The sequence below is a fragment of the Solanum pennellii genome, chromosome 1, assembly GCF_001406875.1.
Source record: "Solanum pennellii chromosome 1, SPENNV200".
In the NCBI taxonomy this organism is placed as follows: Eukaryota; Viridiplantae; Streptophyta; class Magnoliopsida; order Solanales; family Solanaceae; genus Solanum; species Solanum pennellii.
In genome coordinates, this window is record NC_028637.1 from 102,537,825 (window position 1) to 102,562,263 (window position 24,439).

The following is a 24,439-nucleotide window of genomic DNA, read 5'->3' on the forward strand; positions in this document are numbered from 1 at the left end:
GCAAATACCCCCAAATTCTCGGTGTTCAGTTACGATTTTGCCCTTGAAGCAGTGTGGGATTTCAAAGATGATGTGCTTTTCAAATTTTGACCTCCGAAATTTTCGCATTTTAAAATTTTCAATTCTTCGAACCGCATTTCTTTAATATGTTTATTTTTTGTGCGTAAAAAATAAATTTGATCTTGTCAAATATCTTATAATCACGTAAAAATTATAAATTTTATTAGAGAAGTTTAGTATGAAGAGGTCGAATGAATAGACATTGAGAGAAAATTAATTTTTGATCTTTTTTATATTATACAATCTTTTGCTCCAACAAAACTAATCATATTATGAGTTAAAGACTTTTTATTTTAAAATGTTAGGAATATAAAATCAAAATGTATAAGTTAAATGAAATACGCACAGATACAATTCAGCTCCCCTTCTTAATACCATGAGATTCTTGCGCGGCTTTGCAAGTAACGTTAAAGGCTGTCATGGAAGCATTTTGTTTCCTCAGTGTTGTCTACAACAACAAATATTGCAACTTGACCACATGGATAAAATTAAAAGAGTTCGTAAACATCAACAAATCGTCTAATACGATAAGTGAAATATGGAAATAATGAGAATTGAGAGGTACCTAGACCTTAGTTATATCATTATGGAGTAGAGAGATTGATTCTGATAGATTAAGTGGGATCCGAGAAAAAAATAAAATGTATGCAGAACTGCAAGAGATTATTTGTGATAGACCTTCGCCTTCAATTTGTTCTTTTAAGATCATGTATGTAGTGCTAAATGAGAAAGGAACAATTGAACTCTTGAAGGGCAAACTTACAAATAAACCTTCAATTTCAACACAAGCAAACCATCAAATTATTGAGGTTAATGCTCCACTTAACATTTACCATCAAACTAAGCAAATCCAGATTTACCAGAACGCCAAGATTGCTTAGTTCATTTGCCATGTAAGTTGCTAGTGCTTCTGAATTTGAGTCCTTTTTGCCATCAAAAGGAGATAATTTTATACCAATTTTATCAGCTCCAATTTCATTTGCCACTGCTTCTACTATTTCCAGGGCAAGACGACAACTGTCCTTAATAGTTTCATCATATTCATCAGTCCAACCATGGACTTGATCATTCATGAATTCATCAATCAGGTAGCCGCCACTTGAAGCGTTGATCTCAATTCCATCAAATCCTTCATTTATATCACGTGAAACTAGTTAAGCTATCAAATGCTTGGAAAATGAACTATAGGTATGTCATTGAGTAAATGAATACTTCTCAATATTCATTATAATTTTTGGATTCCATCGTCCATCTTGTAATTGGTAAATATTGAAGTTCATCAATTATTTTATGGGGATTGATATAAGTTACCAGCTTTAATCGCGTTACGGGCTGCAATCCTGAAATCATTTACAATGCAAGGAATCTTATCAGATTCCAGAGGAAGAGGTGTTGGTTTCGCATACACTTGATCATCAGGTCCTGCATGTGAAAAAGAAGACAGAAACAGCATATAATTGAGAGATGCAGCAGAAACTACTATTCCCTCCGTTTAAAAAAGAATGATCTCCTTTCCTTTTTAGCCTGGTTCAAAAAGAATGATCTCTTTCTTTTTTTTGGTAACATTTTAGTTTTAGTTTTCCACGTGGCATGTTTAAGGCCACAAGATTAAAGCACAATTTTTTACGTTCGACAAAACTTTAATTTAAGACCACAAGATTCAAAAGTCTTCTTTATTTTCTTAAATTCCGACTCAAGTCAAACTAGGTCATTCTTTGTGAAACGGAGAGAGTATATGATTTTTCCTTGACCACTGTATGCTTTGTTTATGTTTATCCATAAGTCTTACTTGTGGACCAGCCAATGCCGATCGAGAAATATAATGCACTAACAGTAGCTCTTTGAGAATAGTGAGTTATTGGTAAACGTCAAGATTAGAATAGTGCAGTTAGCATGTTTGTATTCCACCTAATGTGGTCTTAAGGAATCAAATGAATTGTGAATGCACCAATTTTGCCCTAATCGTAGAATTAATTTCTCCAATGGTACTGAGCAGCCAGCCATTTGAGAAATTAACCCGTAACAGTGTTATTATTCTTTTACCAGTAAGAATATCACAGAATATAAAAAATAATATTTAAAACATTTCGGTTATTAAAACTAAAACATTATATTGTCTTATATACAAGGTTACGTAGTATCAAACGTTAATAATGTAAAGGAACGTGATAATTATAACGTCTTATCATTTATCTTTCAATCAATCATCTTAAATTCGATTTTATAATTCATTCTTTTTGCTTCCAAGAAATGTTACTATTTGATATTTATGGGAAAACAAATGAACATCAATCGAAAATAATAAATTTTCTAATAAATAAATAATCATTGATGAAGGGATAAATATATTTTAAAAGACAGGAAAAAGTGAACATATATTCTAATTCAACGTGTAGAAAGTTCAATAATATTGTTTCCTTTGCATATATCATTTTAAATTACTTCATTAAAATGTATCATAATTAATTATTAAAATGAAAAACTAAGGGATAATGTATCATATAGGACAATAATTCAACTTATTATATACACTTGATTGGCAAAATATTACATAAAATTATTAAGTTTGTTTGGGTGTATTTTAAAATCAACATACCGGGGTGATGAAGTTCAATTTGAAACTACAATTTTAGTAGGAAAAACTGGTGTGCGTACTCAATTAACATGTGATATTTAATTTGTATCAACAAATACTTATACCAATAACTTTGAAGAAACATAAACAACTACAAAACAAACATATCAGGATCTCTAACAATAAAATAATGAAACAGAAAGGAAAAAAGCAAGCCCATTGAATGTCAAGTGTCCCCTTAAGGAAATTATTCCCCTCTATCACCTGAGGATTAAAGAAAAAAATCCTCTCAGGATAGAACGATTTCATTCAGTAGTGTATTGAAACAAAAATAATATTTAATTGTGTAGAAAAAAGAAGATGTCAGAATTATCATTGTTTAAAATGAGATGAATTTCCTCTATTTATAGAAATCAAATAATAGTGTGAACAAATATTTATTGTGTCTAATTTAAAAGGTTACAACTCTTTGAAAAGTTACATGGAAAGGGTGTACAACCATTCATAAAAGTTACAATCCTTCGGAAATGTCACAACCTTTCATGGAAGTCACACTATTTTATAAAAATCGCAACTTTTCATGAAAGTAACAATTTTTCATGAAAGGGAAAGGCTAGTTTTGAAAATAAATAAATTTAAAAGGAAATTCTAGCTTGTGGTGGTGCCACATAAGCGGGCTTAAGGTTCTCTTTTATATAAATATATTATTTTTTAAAGGCTTAGTAAGTTAACAAAGTAATGATTAGATCATTATTGCGACTACTTTCTTCAATTCAAATTAATTGAATTATTGAGATGTTTTACATCCTTTTTTTAAAAAAAAACTTAAGACATAAATTAGGTATAATTTTTCATTTTTATCATTATTAATCATTGTCAAATTATGATTAAAATAACTAAATATTAATTAATAATTAATTCCAATACTAAATTATAAATCGTAAAATTAGAAGACTATTCTAAAAGTGATCTTGAAAATTGAACAATTAAATTCATTCGAAAATGAAAAATGTCTCAACCCAATTAATTTGAAATAAAGGGAATATTATATAAGGCAAAGTTTAATGAATCAAAAATAGTTATGTTTATAAGATGAAGATGTGTGGGCAATTAGAAGCAATATCCTCAAGAACAAAGTTATACGAAACTAGGTGAAAATAGTCTTCATGATCGATATAATAAGAAAAGTGATATTAATATAGTTTAAACATATGAAGAGGAAGTGTGAAGATATACGTGTCAATGAGGTGGGGGAGTGTGAGAGGTTGATTTTAGCAAGGGTTTGGAAAAAGTAAAGATAGGTCGACAAAGAATTGGAGGAGTTGATTAGAAAAATATGACACAATTTCAACTAATTAAAATGTTAGAAGATTGTCTAATCGTATCGTACTTCTATTACTATGTTATGTTTCACGTGTTTTCTTTTTCTTCCACATGTAATGATATTTGTTGCTTATACTTGTTTAACATATTGTTATTTTTTTCTTTCTTTTCTAGTTTCGTGTATCGATTAAAATTTTTTTGAATCGTTGATCTATTGAAAACTATTTATCCTTCCTAGACACACGATTTATGAAATTGATCTAGTATATTAAGTTTGTAATAATATATAATTTAATAAAATAAATATTTAATTTGGAATTTCTTAAAAGAGTAGTATTTATGTCCAAACGGTAAATATACTGTGTACAAAGAAAAAGGAGAAAAGTAGATAACAGAAAGATAGAAGAAAGAAGAAAACAGAAGAGAAAAAGACCATTAGACAAAGTAAAGGTGTTTTGATAGCGAGGGAGAAAAAGAGAAAGCATAGAGAAAAAAAGCAAAACAGGGAGATGAAAGGGGTCTCTAATGGGAGATCAATTCCCTTTCTTCTCTTCTTCCTTTCGTTTTCTCATCAATTCATCACAGGTTTGCATGCAATCACCCAGATCTTGATTTTCCCTTTTTTTTCAGATTCTATTTTAGTTGTATGATGGTTTTAATTGGTTATTTCATACTGGTGAATGTTCCTAATAGATCCCTTGTGTTTAAGAAAGAATGATGAGTTTGGAATTCGGAAATAAGAGTGTCAATCAACGATCTTGATTCAATTTTATATCATTTACCCTCTTTATTTTTTCAAGAAAATGTGCAAAAAAAATTGTAATAAAGCATAAAAAGAATAAAGATTGCGTATATAGGAAGCTAAGATGAATTCCTAATTTACTCTTGCTTTTTTACTGTCGTATTTTGGGATAAGGGTTGTATGTGAAAAGGTTGTCATTTTCTAATTGTCAGTATTCTGTCTGGTTTTGAGAAAAATGGAGTCTTGTGACAAATTCAAGAAAATGAAGCTGATCTTGTCTTGATGTTACAACAACTAAATTACAGCTTCAGATTCTTTTTCTTTTTGTTGGTGGTGGTGGTGGTGAAATGAGTTACTATGGTTTTGACATGTGAAGACAGATGCTCCAATGAGGGGGGCTGAGAAGGTTGTCTGTGGTGAGCTTCATGAGAGGTAGAGGTAGGTCGAAGAAGTATTGGGGAAAGGTGATTAGACAAGACATGTCGCATCTCCAGCTTCCTGAGGAGGCAGTTTAGGGTGGTAGGTTAGTGGGTAGTTGAGTGTCCAACGAGATAGGCTTCTCCTTGTGTTTGCTATATCTCTACCATTTCTGAGTTGCCAAGGGTATGCAGTATACTTTACTATTTTGGGTAGAACTGCATGCAAATATTGACCAATTTGGAATATACCCTTATAGCTCGTAAATGGGAAAATGAGAAAACTATGTTTTAAAGGAGATAGTTGTTATGTTGATCCAGCTGGCAGACCTCAAATTTGTAGACAGTGGAGGAGAAATTAAGGAATGACAAAAATAACTGAAAAGGTAATGAAAATATCATGTTAATAATTTCGCTTTTGGTAAATGATTGCTAGTAGGTGAAAACAATATGCTATGTTTTTCTGCCTAGAGCTAATCACGACCTTCTTTCTCAATCAATGGAACTTTGAGGATTGGTCCAATCAATTTGCCCAATATGCTGACAATGTCACCTAAGCACTCACCAATGCGAAATGAAAAGTCTGAAGCACTTCCCAGTACGTTGTTGAAGTTGCAAAATTTACAAGGAAAATGAGTATGATCAACTAGTCATACCGGTTTACAGAGAGATTACTGCAGGATAAGCTTTCTGACTAGCCAGCAGACCATAATTTAATCGAAGTGTCCCAGCTGGGCGTTGTAGAAAGAGACCACTCTCTTGTGCATTCAATCCACTAGTAATGACTGCCCCGACATGGTTCCGTTATTTATTTATTTTTGATGAAGTAATAGAAGTTGTCATTACGGGCATGACATGGTTCCATTATTTGAGTAAGCCCCGGTAAGGCTTAGACACTTGTATTTGTCCATCCCTTACCTTGACTCTTGACTGCTCCCAGTTCGATTGTTTGCTTCTAGTGAATTTAGTATTCAATCCTATATGTCTATCAATCATTGGTTGACCTTCCCTTGAACCAGTCACGGAGCTCTCAACTGAGTTGTTTAGGTTCTGGAATTCCATCTCTAGTTGGGGCTTTCGATTCGAAAAAATGTTATTCATCATTTGCATTCTCTTCACCATATCATACCATCTGGCACCATCTTCTATGTTTCTGGGACATAAAAGGGCGAGTCAGTGTTGTTGTGGAAAAGATTTGAGCTCAACTAGGGGTTCCACAATTTGTCCTTCCTTGACATGGAATCAGTATGCTTGAATAATCTAGCTCCCCATAGGTGTTGCTGCCATTTTATGTTCTTTTGTCCTTGTTCAAAGATACCCAGGAACACATCCCATCAAACCTGTTTATGGTTACATTTTTATGAAAAGCATTCTTGTACTTGAATTTGTTTCCGTTTTGTCAGTTTGATTGTTTATATGTGTATTATTTACTTTCAGGCTTTTCAGACGATTCTTTAAATCCCAAAAATGGAACAAAAGTTGATACTCATGCTGCATCCAGCAGTAACACTGGGTCAACTGTACTCATTGTATGCGTTGCACTTGTGGCAGTAGTGCTTCTATCATTTTTCCTTTTCAAGTTTTGGCAAAAGAAGAAGCGTGAAGAGCAGTATGCTCGTCTGCTAAAGTTGTTCGAAGAAGATGATGAGCTTGAGCTTGAGCTGGGTCTTCGGGATTAAATTTGTGTCAGATGTTAACAACCAATGTACTGAGGTGAGGCTCCTTGTTGTACTCTCTTGGAAATGTTGCTCTGCTTTCTACTCCTAGCTTTTACATGGAATTTTGGAATTTATGTTTGGTGAATGAGCATAATGTTGTTAGCACATACCCCTCTTACCATTTAAGAAGACGTTCGGGTTCTTTTGAGTGTCTCAAAATGTTCAAAAATACTAACTCTGATCAACTGCATGGAAAAATTGTAGCTTAAACTGTAAACTGTGTAGTTCGGCTGTCTCTGTAAGTAATCTTATACAAAAACTTCAGCATGATATGAGAAATGCTTTTGTCTGGCATTACTGATGTCATACCTGAGCAAAGTAACTCTTTCAACCAACTTGCTTTGCCAAACTGTCGTATAAAAAATGGGAAGGAAGGAGCAAATATTACTCATTGTGCACCTTCCTAATGTTTATTACTGTATAGATATGCTATAAGGGTAGTCTTTAGTCATTTTTTTCATACAACTTTGTTCAACATATCTGTAGGATGCTTTTTTCTTTTTGTACAGTCTTCTTCTATTTCCTTTTTGTACCAAGTTGCAGGCAATCAAGCTATCTAGTCTTTGTTGTTGCTATGCTTTATCAGTAAAGTAGTTCCCTTCAGCTAATCTCAAAATTGTATCAAGATGAGTGATATATGGCTTGCTTTCTCTTGCCAAATATAACTGCAGCAGAATCTTATGTTTCTCCTTTGCTAAATTCTTTCACCCTGATTTTCAGTTATTCTGTGTTGAGGTTGTCTTGTCTATCTTGGCAAACAATATTGGAATGTGGAACTAATCAGATTTTATAAGTTATTAGCTTATGTGTGCTCTGTAAATTTAATGACTGGCATATATGCTCTAATAGTTTTCGTTACAAATGTTAAGGCCTGTTCTTGTATCAGATTTTATTGGCATGAGCTTATATGTGCCCTGTTATTATGCTTTATAAGTAACCTGTATACTTTGGTTTGGTCTTGTGACTCCTAAGGGTGATACCCCAGGAAGGCCTGGACAATTGTTTGATGTGCACATGGTATATTCTACGTAGTTTCTTTTAGTCTTTTGTAATTTGGCTGTTATATTATCATGTTACTATTTAGGCTCGAGTGTCAGCCTGTTCCTGTATCAGATTTTATAAGCATGAGCTTATATGTGCCCTGTTATTATGCTTTATCAGTAACATAGTTTCCTATATGCTTTGATTTGGTCTCGATTCCTAGGGGTGATTCCCCAGGGGAAGGCCTGGACAATTGTTTGATGTGCACGTGCTATATTCTACGTAGTTTCTTTAATCTTTTGTAATTTGGCTGTTATATTATCATTTACTGTTTAGGCTCTTGAGTGTCAGTTTGTGTGGTCATGAAGTGGTCATGCTGATGAACAAGTATCTTTTTCTATTTCTTTTTTGAATGCCTATATGTTTTTTGTTTGTATCCAGTATCTGCTGACACTGTGATATTATATGCAAAGGCTGTCAACTATTTGGATAGATCAGTCTTGTCCGCTTTTTGCATCTCACTTTTGCTTTCAATTACTATTTACCTGATATCATCTCGTTGTGTGCAGATGTAAGTAATATCTTAAACCCAGATTCTTGATTCAATGATGACAATGAGTTGGATTGATTCCAGAATATTGACATAAATCAAGAGAAATCTTCATTTCACAATTTGTAGAAATATGTATCAGTGTTAGCAGAAACAAAACTATCATGCATTCTGTTCTTTGGGTACAGCGATCGATGGATAACAGATATTGCCAAACGTCACCCTCCCAAATGAGGATTGTAATTCATCCGTCACAATTTCACTCTGTAATAGTTGTTAGTAGGTGTTTGCAGCTTGTTAGATTGCTCCAAAAATTGAGGAATAATTTTAATCAAAGCTCAAATGAGCTAGACTGTACTTCAAGTTGTGCAAATTTGATTTTGTACCCTCTGATGTATCACTAGGCCTTAAATATATTTTGTTCTTTGTGTGTTAGATGTTGTATCCTCTAAATAAGAAGTAAGTCACACTTCATCAATGAAAATTTTACTATTTTTCACAACATGAAATGACAAGCCATTGAACAAACAAGACTGCAGGTTAGAGTTAGAACTAACACCAGTTACCCTAAAGCAAGGAACTGAAGTATTGGTATAATTTAAAGCAAAATATTCAGCATATCTTGTCAAACTTCTGTTCTTCTCAATATATTTATTCAGAAGTTGAAGCAGTTGACCTGCAATAATTAAAATAATACATGAATCTCACAAGTTTCGAATAAGAAACAGATTATTCTGATTGATTTAACACATTGACCACTAAACCTAGATTAAGACTAAAGGTCAATACCTCTAGGAGAGATGGTTACAGAAAAAGGGAAAAAAAAAACATTACGCCTATATCTAAAGAATCTGTTTGAAGATTCCTGCATTCTGTACCAGAAGCAAACTTGGGAAGTCTTCCTAATCGCGCAGATAAACTATCATCTGTGTCGATCACTAGACAAACAGCATTTCAGCAATTAGTTGTCATCTTCCTGTCTTTGCTCGTTTCATTCCTGTATTACTAAATGGAGACATGCTAGGGCTCATTCGCGGACTCATGCTTGGGCTTTCTTCCCTTAGTGTGCCATTTAGCATGGCCAATTCTCTTAGTTGTTGCTTCTTATAAACATCCACAGATTCATCCTGATACAGGAAAAAAGAGGGAAAAAATAGTCAAAGGGTTAGATAAAAGATGGAAGCAAATGATGGCAAATCGCAGCTATATCCTTTTAACTCGTACCACAGGCTTTAACAAGTTCTCTAGGATCGACACTGCATGATCAATGCGGGCGTCAATGATGTCTTCTGGAAATTCAGCCTCCACCAGGAGATGTAGTGGCTCTTTGAGGTGCTCATACCCAGGTTTATCTTTCAATTTCTCTTCCTACAGGAGGGGAAAAAAATGGAAAAAGCAATTTAAAACTTACTTATAATTTAAACAACAAAAGGATTCAGGACATTAAAACAATTATTCTTTCTAAAAATGAGAATGATGTCTGCTAGGTTGTTTGATCATACAAGGAAAAAAAACAATGGAACTCTTCATAGACATATGGAGAAGATATCTTTCAGCCAGAATTTCTGCAACTGATAAAAAGCAACAGTACTTCCTTGGTTAGGCTTAAATGATACAGAAACATGGTTGGCTAGCAGAGAACTATTAGGCACATAAAAAATTGCCTCCCTGAAATTTATTTACGAGTGAAAAGAAGACCAAAGATGGCATGTATCAGGCTTTAGTTTCAATCAACACATGGAGCTCACTTGAATATTATAGATTCAAGCCATGTCTGCTATAGCAACATGAGAATGCCATATTTGAAGTCAATTTCATCTACCAGGCAGCCAAATACATGACAACCCCCTAAAGTTGGCATTACTTCATTTTGACACCTCAACTGACCCTCGTACCTATTAGACACCTCAACTGATTTTTAGTTTTTTTTGTATAACAGTGGTATCTGGCCCAACTTATGTGCACCTAGACTTACCCACAGGATACTTAGTACCTCCTAACAACACAAGTACTATGTGACTCTATTCACCAACACTTGATAGATGGGACAGAAATCACCTAGTACTGTTTGCCTCAGCTGGAATTTGAACCCTGGTCTCCCTTGGTCCACTCCAGTTTCATGGGTGCATAAATTTTTTATTTATGTTCCTGCTTGCTTTTCTCTGCAGCTTAGCAATTAGCCTCGTTGTAATTGTTAGCGGAATTTGATTGGTCATGGTTGACCACCTCTTCAGATAAAAACAGAAGAGAGATGACTATGGCATTTGATATTTTCAGCACTTATCTAAATAACCAATTGCACATTTCAGGCACTAAACTTCACATCAGTAGAATAGAATGATTTTAAGACAGGGAGACTGGACAATACGCATTCCACCCATAAAGATTTTATCAGCTAGTCGTTTGGAAAGATGGATGCAAACCCATCATCAAATAATGGCTCTAGAAAAGATAAAGAGATGAATGTGGCATCAGTTGCAACCCTTGCTCATAAATTTGAAGTCAAAATATAACATCCACAAGAACTACTTTAGACCACTAAATTGGATATGTTTATACTGTTTTTTGCTTGGATAACAATGGTTCCTAGGCCAGCTTGTGTGAATCTCAATTAATCTTTTAGCTACTTGCTACCTCCACCAACAGATGTACCAGGTCAGTTTGTCAGAGACTCAAAAAATCCACAACGAGTATTAAGCATAGTTTTGACAAAGCACTTCAGAGCAGTCATTTTCAGATAAAAGCAAAGGATGTATGTGCGTGTGTGACAGAGAACACTTATAGAGGCATACTATGCCCTCATGAAGCAAGCCATAGTAGATCTTAAATTTATTCAAGCTTGCTCTTACAACAAATATTGAGTGAGAAGAAAAAAAGGCCCAATACCTTGATAGAGTCCTTGACTGAACCTTGTCCTCTGATGTAGACTCTACACTCTGTAATGGCTTCAACCCTCTTTAGGGAATTCCCACGTGGTCCCAAAATTCGACCGACAAAATTATACTGCATGTTTTTTATTTGGTCAAGATCTGTTCCAAAATTTAGGAAGAAAAAGAGCAACATGAAACACCACCCTAATAACGTTCACATACATTTGGGAAATTCTCCACAGGAACATCCAGTCTTATGACTCTCTTCACAACAGGAGTGGTTGCAGTTCCCGGCACAACATGCCAATCCAGAGGGGAAGGTTGAAATGGTGCTATTTTCTGGAGAAGTCTATTTTCCTGCAGTAAGTAAAAAAACATCAAGTGGTAAATCATCCAGTAGCAATGTCTGCAAGCAGTTATTCAAACTCCTTCAAGGTATTAACTATTAAGATGGACTCAGCGAATATGTTATCAAAAGCTACATACAATATCTGTAACGCGGAATAGGAGTAACAACTCCTACAATACCTGACTAAGACTAACACCACAAAAAGTGCTAAGCTTTTTTTTTTCTTCCTATTTATGGCTTACTAGGTTATGTTTTGTGCTTTGACAAGGAAGCAACAAGTGTAAGGAAAAAAAACGGGGGTTATGTTTTCATTAAAGTAAACCATGTGGCAAGGATAGAATTCGGTGCTATCAAAGGCGAAAAGCGCAAAAAAGCTCTAAGGTATGGGTGCTTTAAGCGCAAAGCGCAAATAAAGCGTGGGCTTTAACAAAAAAAGGCGCAAAGGGAGAAAAGAATAAAATATATATGTTTAGTCCAAGACTAATAATTATAAACATGAATGACATATATATGACCAAAGAAATTGAAAAAAAAAATTATGATAAAGTAAAATATCAATTATTTAACCTAAAATTCTTATTAGAGGCTCACTGGCCTTAGAACCTTGATGACGACACTAAAGAGCACATAAAGTGAGGCGAAGCGCTCAACACATTTTGAGCCTCGCTTTAGGGCTTAAGCGCGCCTTTGATAAAACTGGGATAGATTACATTTCTAGGAAGAGCAAGAAGTCCGTAAAAACATCTGAGAATTTTATTGGATGGCATATAAGGATAAAAACACAGGTCAAACAGTAAATTTGAATGCTGAAACTCTGCACGGAGTTGGCAATATTATCCTCTACAAAGCTACTACTATTGATAATGATGCATGAAAAATCCACCTGCTGTACTTACATTTGTTTCTAACATTTGCGAACAAGCATAGTGTTCTACCGCTCAAGCCAAATAGATAATTAAAACTACAAATTGAGCACAATATTTCCTGAGCTTAAGAAAGTGAATCCCCCTGACGTGCATCTACATACAGAAGCATTTTATCTAATATGCCTGTTGTCGTGGGTGGACCTAGTAGCTCGGCAAGCTCAAGAAAGATAGCTTCGCCTAGTGCAGTTTAGATTTTGCCAAGCCAGCAAAAGACCAATGAAGCTGTGTGAATCGTTTTGTCCAAACAAGGGATGAGGTCTCAAAAGCTCCTGGTTTTGATGGCTACAATGCTTTCAAAAAGGAAAAAAAAAAAGGGGGGGGGGGTATTGGAGAGGAGGTCACTGATGCAATCTTGGGAACAATAACACTGATTCCCAAGGCGCATAACCCAACTAAGATCACCGAGTACAGGCCATTATCATGTTGTACTATCTTATACAAACTTATCTCAAAAATACTGACCCACAGGATGCAGAAGGTGATGGATAGATTGATGGATGCAATTTATCCCTGGTAGAGTGGTAGCGTAATTACTGATAACATTATTATGAGCCATGAGCTCATTAAATGGTAAGGGAGGAAAAAGATCTCACCTAGGTGTATGCTGAAGCTTGGCATGAAGAAAGCTTATGAATCCATTGACTGGACCTCCCCACAACAGGTTCTCAAGGGTTTAAGCTTTCCCACACAGTTCCATAAGCTGGATTATGACCTGTGTCACACAGTTTCACAATTTACACTCATTAATGGCACCCCTTCCCATGCCAAGAAGGGTCTAAGGCAAGGAGACCTCTTGTCCCAATTCTTTTTTGTACTACCCATGGAATACTTGAATAGGCAACTGAAAACCTTGAAGAAGCAACCTGGTTTTAATTTTTCATCCCTAGTGTGAGAAATTGTGCATTACTCACCTTGGGTTTGCAGATGACTTGTTGCTTTTTTGCAGGATGACCTTAAATCTGTCTCTATGCGACTGTTTTAATGCCTTCTCTAGTGCTTCTGGTCTTGTATACTAAGAAGAGAGCATTTATTTTGGAGGTGTTAATGTGGCTGACCAAGCAGCTATACTACAGCATCTGGGATTTACAAAAGGTGCTCTTCCTTTCAAGTACCAAAATAAACCCCTCATGGCCTCACCTAAAAGAAAACCTCAGTGACTCAGTAAAGCCCCTTATAGATAAGATGATAGACAAGACTAAGCCTTGGCCTCTAGATTCCTATCCTATGCTGGTAGGTTACAATTAATCAAATGTCTTGTTATCTGTCCAAAACTCTTGGTCACAAGTTTTTATTCTGCCGAAGAAAATGATCCACGTTGCAGAGTCCTTGTGTAAGGATTCCTGTGGGCTGGGGTTGCTGAGACCGCAAAAAGGCTTTGATTGCTTGGGAAAAGTTATGTATCCCCAAAGACAGTGGGTGGTCTTGGTTTCTTAGACATGATTGTATGGAATAGAGCTACCATTTGTAAGCACTTCTGGAATCTGTGTTTGAAAAAGGCAGGTCATGGATCCAATGGGTCCATACCTACTTCATTATAGGTGACACAGTACCTGGCATGTGCATGATAAGCAAGCCTCATGGATGATCAAAAAGATCCTCAATGCCAAAAGAACTCTGGAAGCAGCTGGCTATGAGGAGCAGGATGTTGTTGCTATGACTAAAATCAGCACACAAACTGCCCATTATAAGCTGAGGGGGGACACTACACCGGTGAAGGGGATTAAGTTACTATGAAACAACCATGGGGTACCAAGATGGCTTTTTGGGGAACACTTTTACCTAGATATTGGTTAGCCGAATGGAGTATTCTACCTGCTATTTCCTGCCTTCTTTGCACCAACACTGATGAGAGCCTGGACACTTTGTTCTTCAAGTGCCAGTACGCAGCTGCCGTTTGGGATAGGCGGCTCTCATGGCTGGGATTCAAAGGGTATCTCTGGAGTGGCATGAAGAAGTGACGTGGGCTTTAGACATGCTAGTGGCAAGTCAGTGCAAGCTATCCTATACAGATCAGGATTTAGCATGCGATCTATAATGGTGCTGCAGGAGAGAAACATGGCTCGTCATTTCCCCAGAAGAGTAGAAGACGTGATGTGTAAGTGAGGATGGCTGTTCAAGCAATCCTTTCCAGGGGCTCTCTATTCCTTAGGTTGAATAGTAGGCTGGCTTGCTCAACGATTATCCATAGGCTATGTTAGATAGTTAATGCAGATCTCTTGATGTATTTTGATCATTGTTCCATCAGAGCTTGGGGCTTGTTGTCTAACACTGTAAGACTTCTGTACTACTGCTACTTAGATAGTTTGAGAATCAGGAAAGTCAATTTACTGAAATCAACAATGTTATACTAATGACTCTAGCATACTCATTACGTGATAAGAACAAGTCTGGAAGAGTATGACCACATTACGAACAACAGTCGTGCCATAATTACATTCAAAAGTATGACCCATAACAGCCATACATACCTAAGCTAACCTCCATTAAGTATAGAAGCTTATCATACCTCAGTTTGCATTGCACTCCATGCCCCCATATTTATCTGACCTCCATTCATATGTTGACTGACTGATCTATGTGGACTCTCTTGTCCCATCCTCTCCTGATCCACGAACTGATTTGACAACAAAGCTGTTGTTCGCATGATTTCTGCAGAAGTAAGAAATCCAAAACCTTATTCAGTCACTTAATTGGATGCTTCCCTCAATTTACCTTTCACAAGATTTCAGCGAAGATCGTCAGTAGTGGATTTACCAAGATATCCATAGACATCATTTTAGCTTCATTTTTAACCAAATTCACCTTCATCCCTTTTGAAAACATATAGTAATACCATATTTGAAGTTTGAAAAATAGCATGCATAGAGAACACAAATGAATCATTTTCCTTAGAACTACTGTCCCAATCCCTAGCTTCATCCACTGTCAAACACACAACTTAGAGAGCAAAATATTAAGCTACTGGGTCAAACTCAACATCAAACTTTGTATTGATACAAAAAGTCCATTATTCCAGGACTATATAATGATGCTGAAGATAAGTGGAAGAAAGTGGAAATCAGACACTTGTCCAGGTCAGGCTTTCAACCAAATTCTATGATTTGTAGATTTGAATTTTACACTAATTAATATTGCATCCAGGAAAGCTACTTAGAGACTTCTGTTTGGTAACTTAGCATTTGGTGAATAATTCTTTCCTATTCCACTTACTGATTCTTTAGTTAATTAGATATTAGTGTTCACATCTTAGTTTAGATTTTAGAATCCTCCCGATCTCAGAAGTCAACCAAAAAAAGTTTCCCTTTAAACCTCTAGACAATAGGAAAAAAGAAAAGTAACAAAAAATTGACGGATTCTTTGAATCCAATAGATTTGGACACTCTCTTTGGTGAAGCTTTTCTAGCTAATTTAGGCATAATATTAATAAATATTAAACTTAAAGCAGTGTACCTGGAGATTACAAAGGACTCCCCGAACAATATATTCTTTATTTATGTCTCAATCTTCTTCCTCTTTGTAAAGCATTATTTGTAGCACCAATAAATCAAGATTATTTGTTTTGTTTCAATACAAATCAAAAACCCCAAATTAATACAAATCAGTCCTTGGTTTTTTTTTCCTCTTGATAAGTAAATCATTCCTAGCCTATTAAGATTCCACCCCACATGGCCCAACCATAGGCTTACAGAACCTCCAACTTGCACTTTATCGCCTTCATTTTATCACTAAAAAATCATGACGCTAAAAATTTTCCATTAATGACTGATTTCTGGCTATGATGCAGTCAGAATGATTGGACATCCAATAAGGCATCACGTGTAACGGGGTAAGATAGGACATCCAGCAAAAAGAAAGCTCAAGTGATTTGCCTTTAACTTGAGGAGAAAACTCATGTATTTTGACCACAAAATAAATCCATGGGTCAGTCTTACGTTTGCTGATATTTAAACATTTTAAAGAAAACACATCAGAGTAGTTGCATAAGACAGTCTGATCAAGACAATGAAAGATCCTAAACTTAACAAAATAACATCTATTAATGATTCTACCATTAAGGTCAACAATTTAGGCATATCAGGAGAACTTTCTTTGCCATTTATTTTGTAATTATTGGTTGTTGACCAAAAAAAACCATTGCAGAAACAACAAATGTTTCCATCTTTTTCATCAAATTATTCAACTCCAAAGTACTTGAATTATTTGTTCTTTACATTTGGTAGATCAGAAAGCACGAAAGAATGAAATCTATGTCGTTATATTATTCAACGTTAATATGCTTTGACAGCAAATCCTTCTAGCCGAACATGCAATTGCTGGAAGTTAAACTTATATCTATGTGAGGCTGAAGAAAGGTATAAAGGAGACTCTTACTTAAACTTTTTGGGGTTATATATATTTCTTCTTCATGCTGGTTGGTCGGGATGTGGGGTTACGGAAAAAAGAAATAATAACTCTTAAGACCCTCTACTCACTTGGAATCTTGTGTAGCAACACGTCAAATTTTCCAAGAGTGTTCTGACTATGAGAGCAAGCCTTGGCGCAACGGTAGAGTTTCTCCTCCCGTAACTTGTAGATACATGTTCAAAGGTGGAAACTATCTCTTTGCAGAAACGCTATGGGAATATTGCGAACAGTATATGCCCAATCGCCCACTCACCTGCACCAGCCAGAAGCACTTCGTACACAGGATAAGCCCGCCCACGACTGGTGTTTGAACTATGCAATCATTTACATCTTTATTTTAAATTAACCAATCAGGCTATCGTCATCAAACAATTAAACAGTTTGTTGGGATAAAACATTTAAAAAGCTTTCAACAGAAGAAAGAATCTTCTGCTCCAACATAGAGATACCCAGAACTATTATAAAAAGTTCTCATGGTTACAATTTACTACCTTGGTTTAGAAGTCTATTGCATATAGGAAGTATCTGCATGAATGGCCCCAATTTTTGCCTCTCCCCCAATAACTCTGCCAAATATCTGTCATTTCGCAAGCAGCCAAATCACATATTAATAAGGAGAGATGTATCCAGAGTTGACAAAGGAAGTAATGGTAATAGGGTATACTCTATTTCAATTATTTATAAAAATTGACCGCTTGAACTAGAGTCCAATGTAGATGCTAATCAGGCAGCAAATATGGACTTAACTCGTGGTTAAACATAGAACAGTCTTATGACAAACATTATTGACCTTGTACATGAGGTTACTGAGAAAATCGGCTTGACACCGAGAAATTTTCCTTGGTAAACGAGAACTTGAATAAACTTAAATCAAATAAAGAGTAGTTATAATCAGAATATCCTATTCAATTGAGAAAACTCAACTACTCAACCCGATTTTCATGACACAACCAAGAAAACCTTGAGTCAACAACAAAAGGAACCTGAGTCAAGTGATCAACTAATAGAGTATAGGGAAAGTGGCACAGTGATATATTTGGATCCACCTGGTTAAGGCCTGATGCGTGTTGAAGCTAGTAGATGCAGGCACAACCACTGCTTTCATCTTTAAGTAAATTACAACTATATATTCACATAAAATTTGAACCAATTATTAAAATAATTGTGGGTGCCTTGAAATCTTGGATCTTGTACCACAGAAAAGGATCCTAAAGTGTCACCACATGTAAGAACAACTAGAAACCAATATCCAACAATCATATAGACGATATTATCAAGGTTTTATTGACTCAAGATGCCTATAGAGACAATTAACAGAAGAAGACAACCAACAAAACCAAAAAACCACAAAACCCAACAAAACAGATCCAGACCCAACATTCCAAGAAAGCAGTAACTAACGAAAAACTGATTGAAAACAAGAATATAATTACTGAAACAAGAATCAAGATTTAACCTTTCACGATCTGTAAGAGAAGATGACCTCTGAAGTGGACCATGGATTCCAGTTGGAGAGTACTGGAAGTAACTCCCAGGGGGTATTCTATTCTCCAAATTCATCTAAGAAACCAATTCTACAATAAAATCTTTAGTCAAGAAACAAACTTTTGATAATGTCTGTGATACATACAAAGATACAAAAGGGGGTCTTACTGTGAACAGCTGTTGATTGCAAGGCAAAAAGGGGAAGGTGGGGGAAGAGAGACTTCAGTCTGCTTCCCCCCTTATTGGACCTTGAGTTGTTGTTGTGGGGGGAAGAAAGGGACTGCTCAGTGGGAAAACTCCCTATAAATACTAATGGCTGCTACTCACAAAAGGGTGTGCCAATGGAGTAAGACCTTTTTTCACCATCACATATATTTGTTCTTTTTATCTACATAAAAATTTTATAATATCCAATTAATAGTAAGCATTTAATTAATGATACATTTAAACTAATTTTGAAACTAATGAACTTGACCGGAATGTTTAACTACAGCACATTCCTAGGATAATATATCTATTTTGTAAAATACTAAACTCGAGATATATATTAAATTGATATTTCAAATGTAGCAAATAACTATTTTTATTCCAATTCATCTTAAAGCACAAATTTTTTGAATTTACATTCAACATATAATCACAGTTGATAACGTGTTGTTTATTTTTGTTTGAGGAAAGAAATCCATTTAAGGAATAACAATAAAATCTACCTCTTGAAATCCTTCTTTCTTTGAGCGAGCTGCAGTAGAAAACTCTCCGCCAAAAAACTCTAATAGAAAAAAATTAGCGGTGTAAATTTTTTAACCTATTAAAACTCTTTAGACGATTGCACCCACACATAGTTTTCCTTCATTCACATAATGTCTCTATCTAAACTAAAAAAAAATGACTTTTTTTATTAGTTTGAAAAGAGTATCATTGATTTGATCATTGTGGAAAAATATATATATTTTTTAATTGAATTGAAGCAATATTTTTGAAATTTAGTTTGATACCGTGCGGAAGTCTCCACCGGTCGTTGTCGAAGTCATTAAGTTTTGTTTCCCTCTATCCTTCATTGATTAAGTAAAAAATTGTTATTGACATTCTATAGCAACTTGATCGAGTCTATGAAGTTTTCTTTTCTTATATTCGACCCAAAACTGATAATATCTCACTATAGCGGGACATTCCCATCGAGAAGGATAGAGAACTGCTACTTTCTGATGATTGAAGAGTCTTAAGACTCATAAGAAATAACGAGTAACAAATAACTTAAAGAGCTTTATAATAAATTATACTAATAGCAAGAATTCAATTCTTTAATTGAAAATAATTTTATCAAATACGTATAAATATTTCTTTGATTATATATTATGTATAAAGAAAATTCCCACAAATAGAAAAACTTCTGTGCACCAGGGTATTAAACGAACTAGTATTTTTTAAAAAAAAAAAAAGGACACGTGTAACAGATTTTTAACTAAAATACGTTATTTCTTTTTTTCCTTTTCACTGTTTAAACCAAAAAAAAAAGTATAAATTATAGGAACCACATATTATAAATACAAAATGACCTTTTATCCCTTTTAGAATTGAAATTACTAAAAATTCCTTAAAATTCAAGGAAGCGGGATACATCCAAATGGCACGGGATACATAAGTCCTGATACATCATATTTTGCATCTGCTGCTATTAATTAGGAGTAATTACCGTGATTTCTGTTATTTGTAACTGAAATCACGTAATTAATGCTATACAGCTTGTGTAACTGATTAGTAAATTCAAATTTTAAATCAGATGATCTTCATAAATCAAAATTATTCTTGTAAAAGTTTATCTGCATACTAAGAAATAAAAAAAAAAGGTTTGAAGATGAATATCTCAATTCTGCTGCGGCATTCTGGAATTTGGGTAAGCGATGTTAATTATGAAGGTTACAAAGTTGATGGTATTGTTGTTGGCCATTCCATTTCATTTGTGAATCTGAAAACGTTGATTTTATCAGAGCTTGAGATCGACACTGTTACAAAGGATATTGAAATACGATACATTGTCGAGGGAAGCTCATGTCCATTGAAAATCAAAAACGACATGGGTGTGAGACTTTATTTCGAAATAAAAAAGAATGCATCTGGAATCGGCATGTATCCGCTTTGTATTGATACAACTGATAAAATTTTATAAATAACTAGATTCAACAGTGGTGCGTTTTCAACGTAACAATAATGCTATATGAGTTTGTTTGTGTATGTGATGTATCATATACATGCATATTATTGAAAATATGTTATATGTTACGTGTATATTGTCTTTTTAGTTATTCAAGTGTACAAAAAAATTGACTTGTTCAATTGTTTACTATATGATTCGTGTATACAACCTTATGAGTTATAAATTTGATATATTATATTCAACAGTGTTGGGTTTCAATGTAACAGTAATTAAAGATGAGTTTATTTATGTATATTATGTATCAGATACATTCATATGATTGAAAATATGTTATATTTTTCGTGTATACTCCCTTATGAGTTATTCTAGTGTCCCAAAACTTGACTTGTTCAAATGTGTACTACATGTTTCGTGTGTACTGCCTTATGAACTATAATTTTGATATATTACATTCTAGTGGTGCTTTGCACTGTAATATTAATCTGTGATTAGTTTGTTTATGTATATGATGTATCATATACATTCGTATAATTCAAGTTGCTAAATATATAACTGCAATATTAGTACATGTATATATTATAACTTATGTATCATATACATCATTTTTATAAGTGAAAAATACTTAAAACTCAAACAATAATGTATCATACACATTAGATCTTAAGTGTCATATACTTCATTTTGTAAATTAACTGTCAAAATTGCTTAAACTGAAACAATAAAAATTTTGTACCTTAAAGTTATAAAGCAACAACTGTGTGTAAAACAATAACTTGAAAACACATAACATTAATAACTAACAAACTATTGTAATACCAATAAGCTTTTGAAAAAACACAAAAGATAATTGTCTTCAACATAAAACAACATAAAAGCTTGTTCATCCTGTCTCAGCTAATTACTAATCTATGTTAACAATGTCATCTTCAGTTGGTGTTGTGAATTACCATCTCCAGATTTACACTCTTCCATAATATTTGTAAACTCACACGATGAAGAGAAAGAAGGAGACTAAAATGTTTACCCTTTAAAAACTTAGAAAATCTGGTTAGAAAGAAGGAGACTCCTACAAAATATCAAATAGATATGACTGCAAATTTGTACTTGAATTCAAATTTTGTTAAACTGCAAACGTGTGGAACGGGGAATTCAAATTAGACAATAATACACCTAAAACGTAGGGAAATAAAAAAGGAATAAAATTAATATGGTAAATTTTAATTGGGGCTGTTAATGGGGAAGTGGGTAGCTTGAAAATAAGATTTTGTTTTAGTAAAGTAAAACTTGCCAATTGGGTGAAAAAAGGGTGGGAAATCTTTATGTATCTTTCATATTTTTTTAATTGGGGGGAATAAGGGATTTTTGAAATTTTTATAATAAGTAGGGATAAATGGTTATTAAGATAATTAAAGGAGTGTAGTTAAGTAATTTTTCCAAAAAAAAAAAACTTTTTGTGGATCTTAAGTTGTCTATTTTTTTATTCTTTTCTAACAAGCTTTGTGAAAAAAAAACACATAATTAGAAGAAGAAAAACAATAAATCGAATTTATTCCCACCTTAATCCCTTTATGTCATTTTCTTCTTTGCTGTCGAGTATCACTTACAATAATATTCTTTTTGAATTTAGAATAAATGATAAATATATTTATAGTAATTTTAAAAAAGATTGTTAAAAATATGAAAAATTACAAGGCTAAGCAAATTTATACTATTTAATTACTCATCATAGTTATAGTTTGCTATAATTACCACTCGCGACTAACATTATACGTTAATTACGTGGGCTGACCTCGAGTTTGTATAATTAGTCGTGTTTGTAATGTATAATTCGCCAGGATATACAAATAAATATGTATAATATATAATTTTCTAACCTATATAAATATACAATTCACCTCTCTTCCCTCTCATGCTCGCCTCTCTCCTCTCTCTCTCAATCTCGCTCGCCTCTCTTTTCCCTCTCCCAATCTCGCTTGTTATTTATACAAATGTATATGTATAATATACAGTTATATACAATTATATATATATACAATTCACCTCTCTCCCACTCTCTGTCCTCTCTCGCTCGCCTCTCTCCCCCCTCTCCCATTGTCGCTCGCCTCTCTCTCCCTCTCTCGATCTCACTCGCCTCTCTCCCCCCTCTCTCATTGTCGCTTGCCTCTCTCCTCCCTCTCCCAATCTCTCTTTCTATATATACAAATACATATGTATAATATACAATTACCTAACCAATCTATATATAGAATTCACCTTTCTCCCACTCTTTTCCCCCTCTTTCGCGCCTATTTCCTCTCTCTCCCAGTCTCGCTCGCCTCTCTCCTCCATATAACATATAGCTACAAATTTTGTAATTATCAAACTATAGGTATGGAAAGTAATTAATTATTTTTAAGTGGGTATATGTGAAAGTTTTCCAAAAAAAAAATAAGTATTGACAAATCGGTAAAAACATCTTTAAATGGAAGCAAAAGCATTTTATATTGTTAAAAAGAAATTAAATTTTTTTAAAAAAAAAAACAGAAGCAGAAACAAAAAAATATTTTTCTTAAAATTAAGATATTCTTTTTCATATGTACATATTTATCAATATATTCTTCTTAATTAATTAGCATATTTCTTAAGTTTGGTTGAATTTCATTTAAAAATTTACTATTTTATTTTTATATACTATTTTACGTATTATTTTGTAGAACTAGAAAAAAGATAACAACAACATTTTTACAAGATTATAAAAAAAATCAGCCATGTAAAATTTAATTTTTAAAAAATATTAATTTTTATAATATTAGTGCATTTTAGTTGTCCTTTTTTTTATAATTTGACCATTAAAAATATCTTTTTAAAAAAATTAATCAAACACAAATACAAATTTCAAATAAATTAGTCAAACACAAATTATCTTTTTTTTTAAGAAACTTTTCCAAAAAAAGTCATTTTAAAATAGTGCTCGCGCTTTAAGTTTGGTTTGATTTGTTTGCATTTACATATTGACTGACTGGACACATGTTTCTAATCTCACACAATTTAAATTTTTTTATTCTTCTAACAATTAACCTTTTTTTTTTTTAATATCATTGAAATATCTTTTATACATCTATTAAAAGTGTATTTTATTTATAGCTATCAAAAAGAATTTTGTGATAGAAATCAAACATGCAACAAAAAATGAAATAAAAAGGCAATTTTGTATATATTTTTATAAGAACGATTAATATTTTTTAAATTATTTTTTATAGTAGGACTCGACACAAATAGATGACCCATAACTCCTAGATAAGAGGTAAATTTTATGCACTTGAAAAGAAACAAGAAAAATTTATGTGCAGTATGTCTTAAAATTATATTTATATAACAAGAAAAATAATGTATAGTATTGTTGATGTGTTGAATCATATTTGTTAATGTGTTCAGTAATTCTAAATGTGATAATTATGTCTTTTCGACAAACGCTTTTTATTGAGTCTCCAGTAATTTTTTTTTGATAACATAAAATTGTATTGGTTTTACAACAATCCAGCTAAATGAACTATATTCATAAAAATATCATTAAAGCTCTAAATAAGTTGAATTATTTATGAGAAAATAAGAAATTTGAGTTAATTGTACATATATGTCCATACTTATGAGATTCGTGTGTGTTTTATTTGTAGTTAAAATACATTAATTTTTTTATTGCTTTTTTTATAATTTATTCTTTTGATGCTTTTCTACCATTAACATTAACATGTACCATCATCACATATAATAATAAATAATAATAAAAATACTTTCATCATAATGTTTATTTTTTTCATTATTGCATTTACACTTTATTTTATATCGATAAGAAAGGTCAATATATCAAATTTATTTATACACACACAATTAGAAATAACTATTACT

General features: G+C 33.6%; 3 protein-coding genes and 1 long non-coding RNA gene across 4 annotated transcripts; 2 read left to right on the forward strand and 2 right to left on the reverse strand.

The window, feature by feature from the left end:
- Positions 1 to 415: 415 nt before the first annotated feature.
- LOC107025809 (12-oxophytodienoate reductase-like protein) lies at positions 416 to 1,712 on the reverse strand. Its single transcript, XM_027913938.1, has 3 exons — positions 1,372 to 1,712; positions 855 to 1,189; positions 416 to 508 (listed from the first exon to the last, which is right to left on the reverse strand). The coding sequence occupies exons 1-3, from the start codon at positions 1,511 to 1,513 to the stop codon at positions 416 to 418; spliced, it is 570 nt and encodes a 189-aa protein (XP_027769739.1). The 5' UTR covers positions 1,514 to 1,712.
- Positions 1,713 to 4,315: 2,603 nt separating this feature from the next.
- LOC107005283 lies at positions 4,316 to 8,849 on the forward strand. The gene is made up of 3 exons (XM_015203837.2): positions 4,316 to 4,543; positions 6,554 to 6,829; positions 8,385 to 8,849. Exons 1-2 carry the CDS (start codon positions 4,468 to 4,470, stop codon positions 6,793 to 6,795), a joined length of 318 nt encoding a protein of 105 aa, XP_015059323.1. The 5' UTR covers positions 4,316 to 4,467; the 3' UTR covers positions 6,796 to 6,829; positions 8,385 to 8,849.
- On the forward strand, positions 4,550 to 5,687 carry LOC107005292. The gene is made up of 2 exons (XR_001454858.2): positions 4,550 to 5,502; positions 5,588 to 5,687. It is a non-coding gene; the product is annotated as an uncharacterized LOC107005292 (long non-coding RNA).
- Positions 8,850 to 8,980: 131 nt separating the features above from the next.
- Positions 8,981 to 18,731, reverse strand: LOC107005274 (KH domain-containing protein At1g09660/At1g09670). The gene is made up of 8 exons (XM_015203826.2): positions 18,568 to 18,731; positions 18,371 to 18,488; positions 17,406 to 17,491; positions 15,017 to 15,159; positions 11,458 to 11,592; positions 11,252 to 11,368; positions 9,590 to 9,733; positions 8,981 to 9,492 (listed from the first exon to the last, which is right to left on the reverse strand). Exons 2-8 carry the CDS (start codon positions 18,472 to 18,474, stop codon positions 9,334 to 9,336), a joined length of 888 nt encoding a protein of 295 aa, XP_015059312.1. The 5' UTR covers positions 18,475 to 18,488; positions 18,568 to 18,731; the 3' UTR covers positions 8,981 to 9,333.
- Positions 18,732 to 24,439: the final 5,708 nt, after the last annotated feature.

Excerpts from the sequence above, each read along its gene's own strand:
- LOC107025809 (XM_027913938.1), bottom strand. The coding sequence starts at position 1,513 with ATGCTGTTTCTGTCTTCTTTTTCACATGCAGGACCTGATGATCAAGTG. Across the intron at positions 1,190-1,371 it reads CCGTAACGCGATTAAAGCTG|GATTTGATGGAATTGAGATC; the intron begins GTAACTTATATC and ends ATATAAATGAAG. Across the intron at positions 509-854 it reads TTAACCTCAATAATTTGATG|ACAACACTGAGGAAACAAAA; the intron begins GTTTGCTTGTGT and ends TTGTTGTTGTAG.
- LOC107005274 (XM_015203826.2), bottom strand. The coding sequence starts at position 18,474 with ATGAATTTGGAGAATAGAATACCCCCTGGGAGTTACTTCCAGTACTCT. Across the intron at positions 15,160-17,405 it reads CAATAGACTTCTAAACCAAG|AAATCATGCGAACAACAGCT; the intron begins GTAGTAAATTGT and ends TTACTTCTGCAG. Across the intron at positions 9,493-9,589 it reads AGAACTTGTTAAAGCCTGTG|GATGAATCTGTGGATGTTTA; the intron begins GTACGAGTTAAA and ends TTCCTGTATCAG.
- LOC107005283 (XM_015203837.2), top strand. The coding sequence starts at position 4,468 with ATGAAAGGGGTCTCTAATGGGAGATCAATTCCCTTTCTTCTCTTCTTC. Across the intron at positions 4,544-6,553 it reads TTCTCATCAATTCATCACAG|GCTTTTCAGACGATTCTTTA; the intron begins GTTTGCATGCAA and ends ATTTACTTTCAG.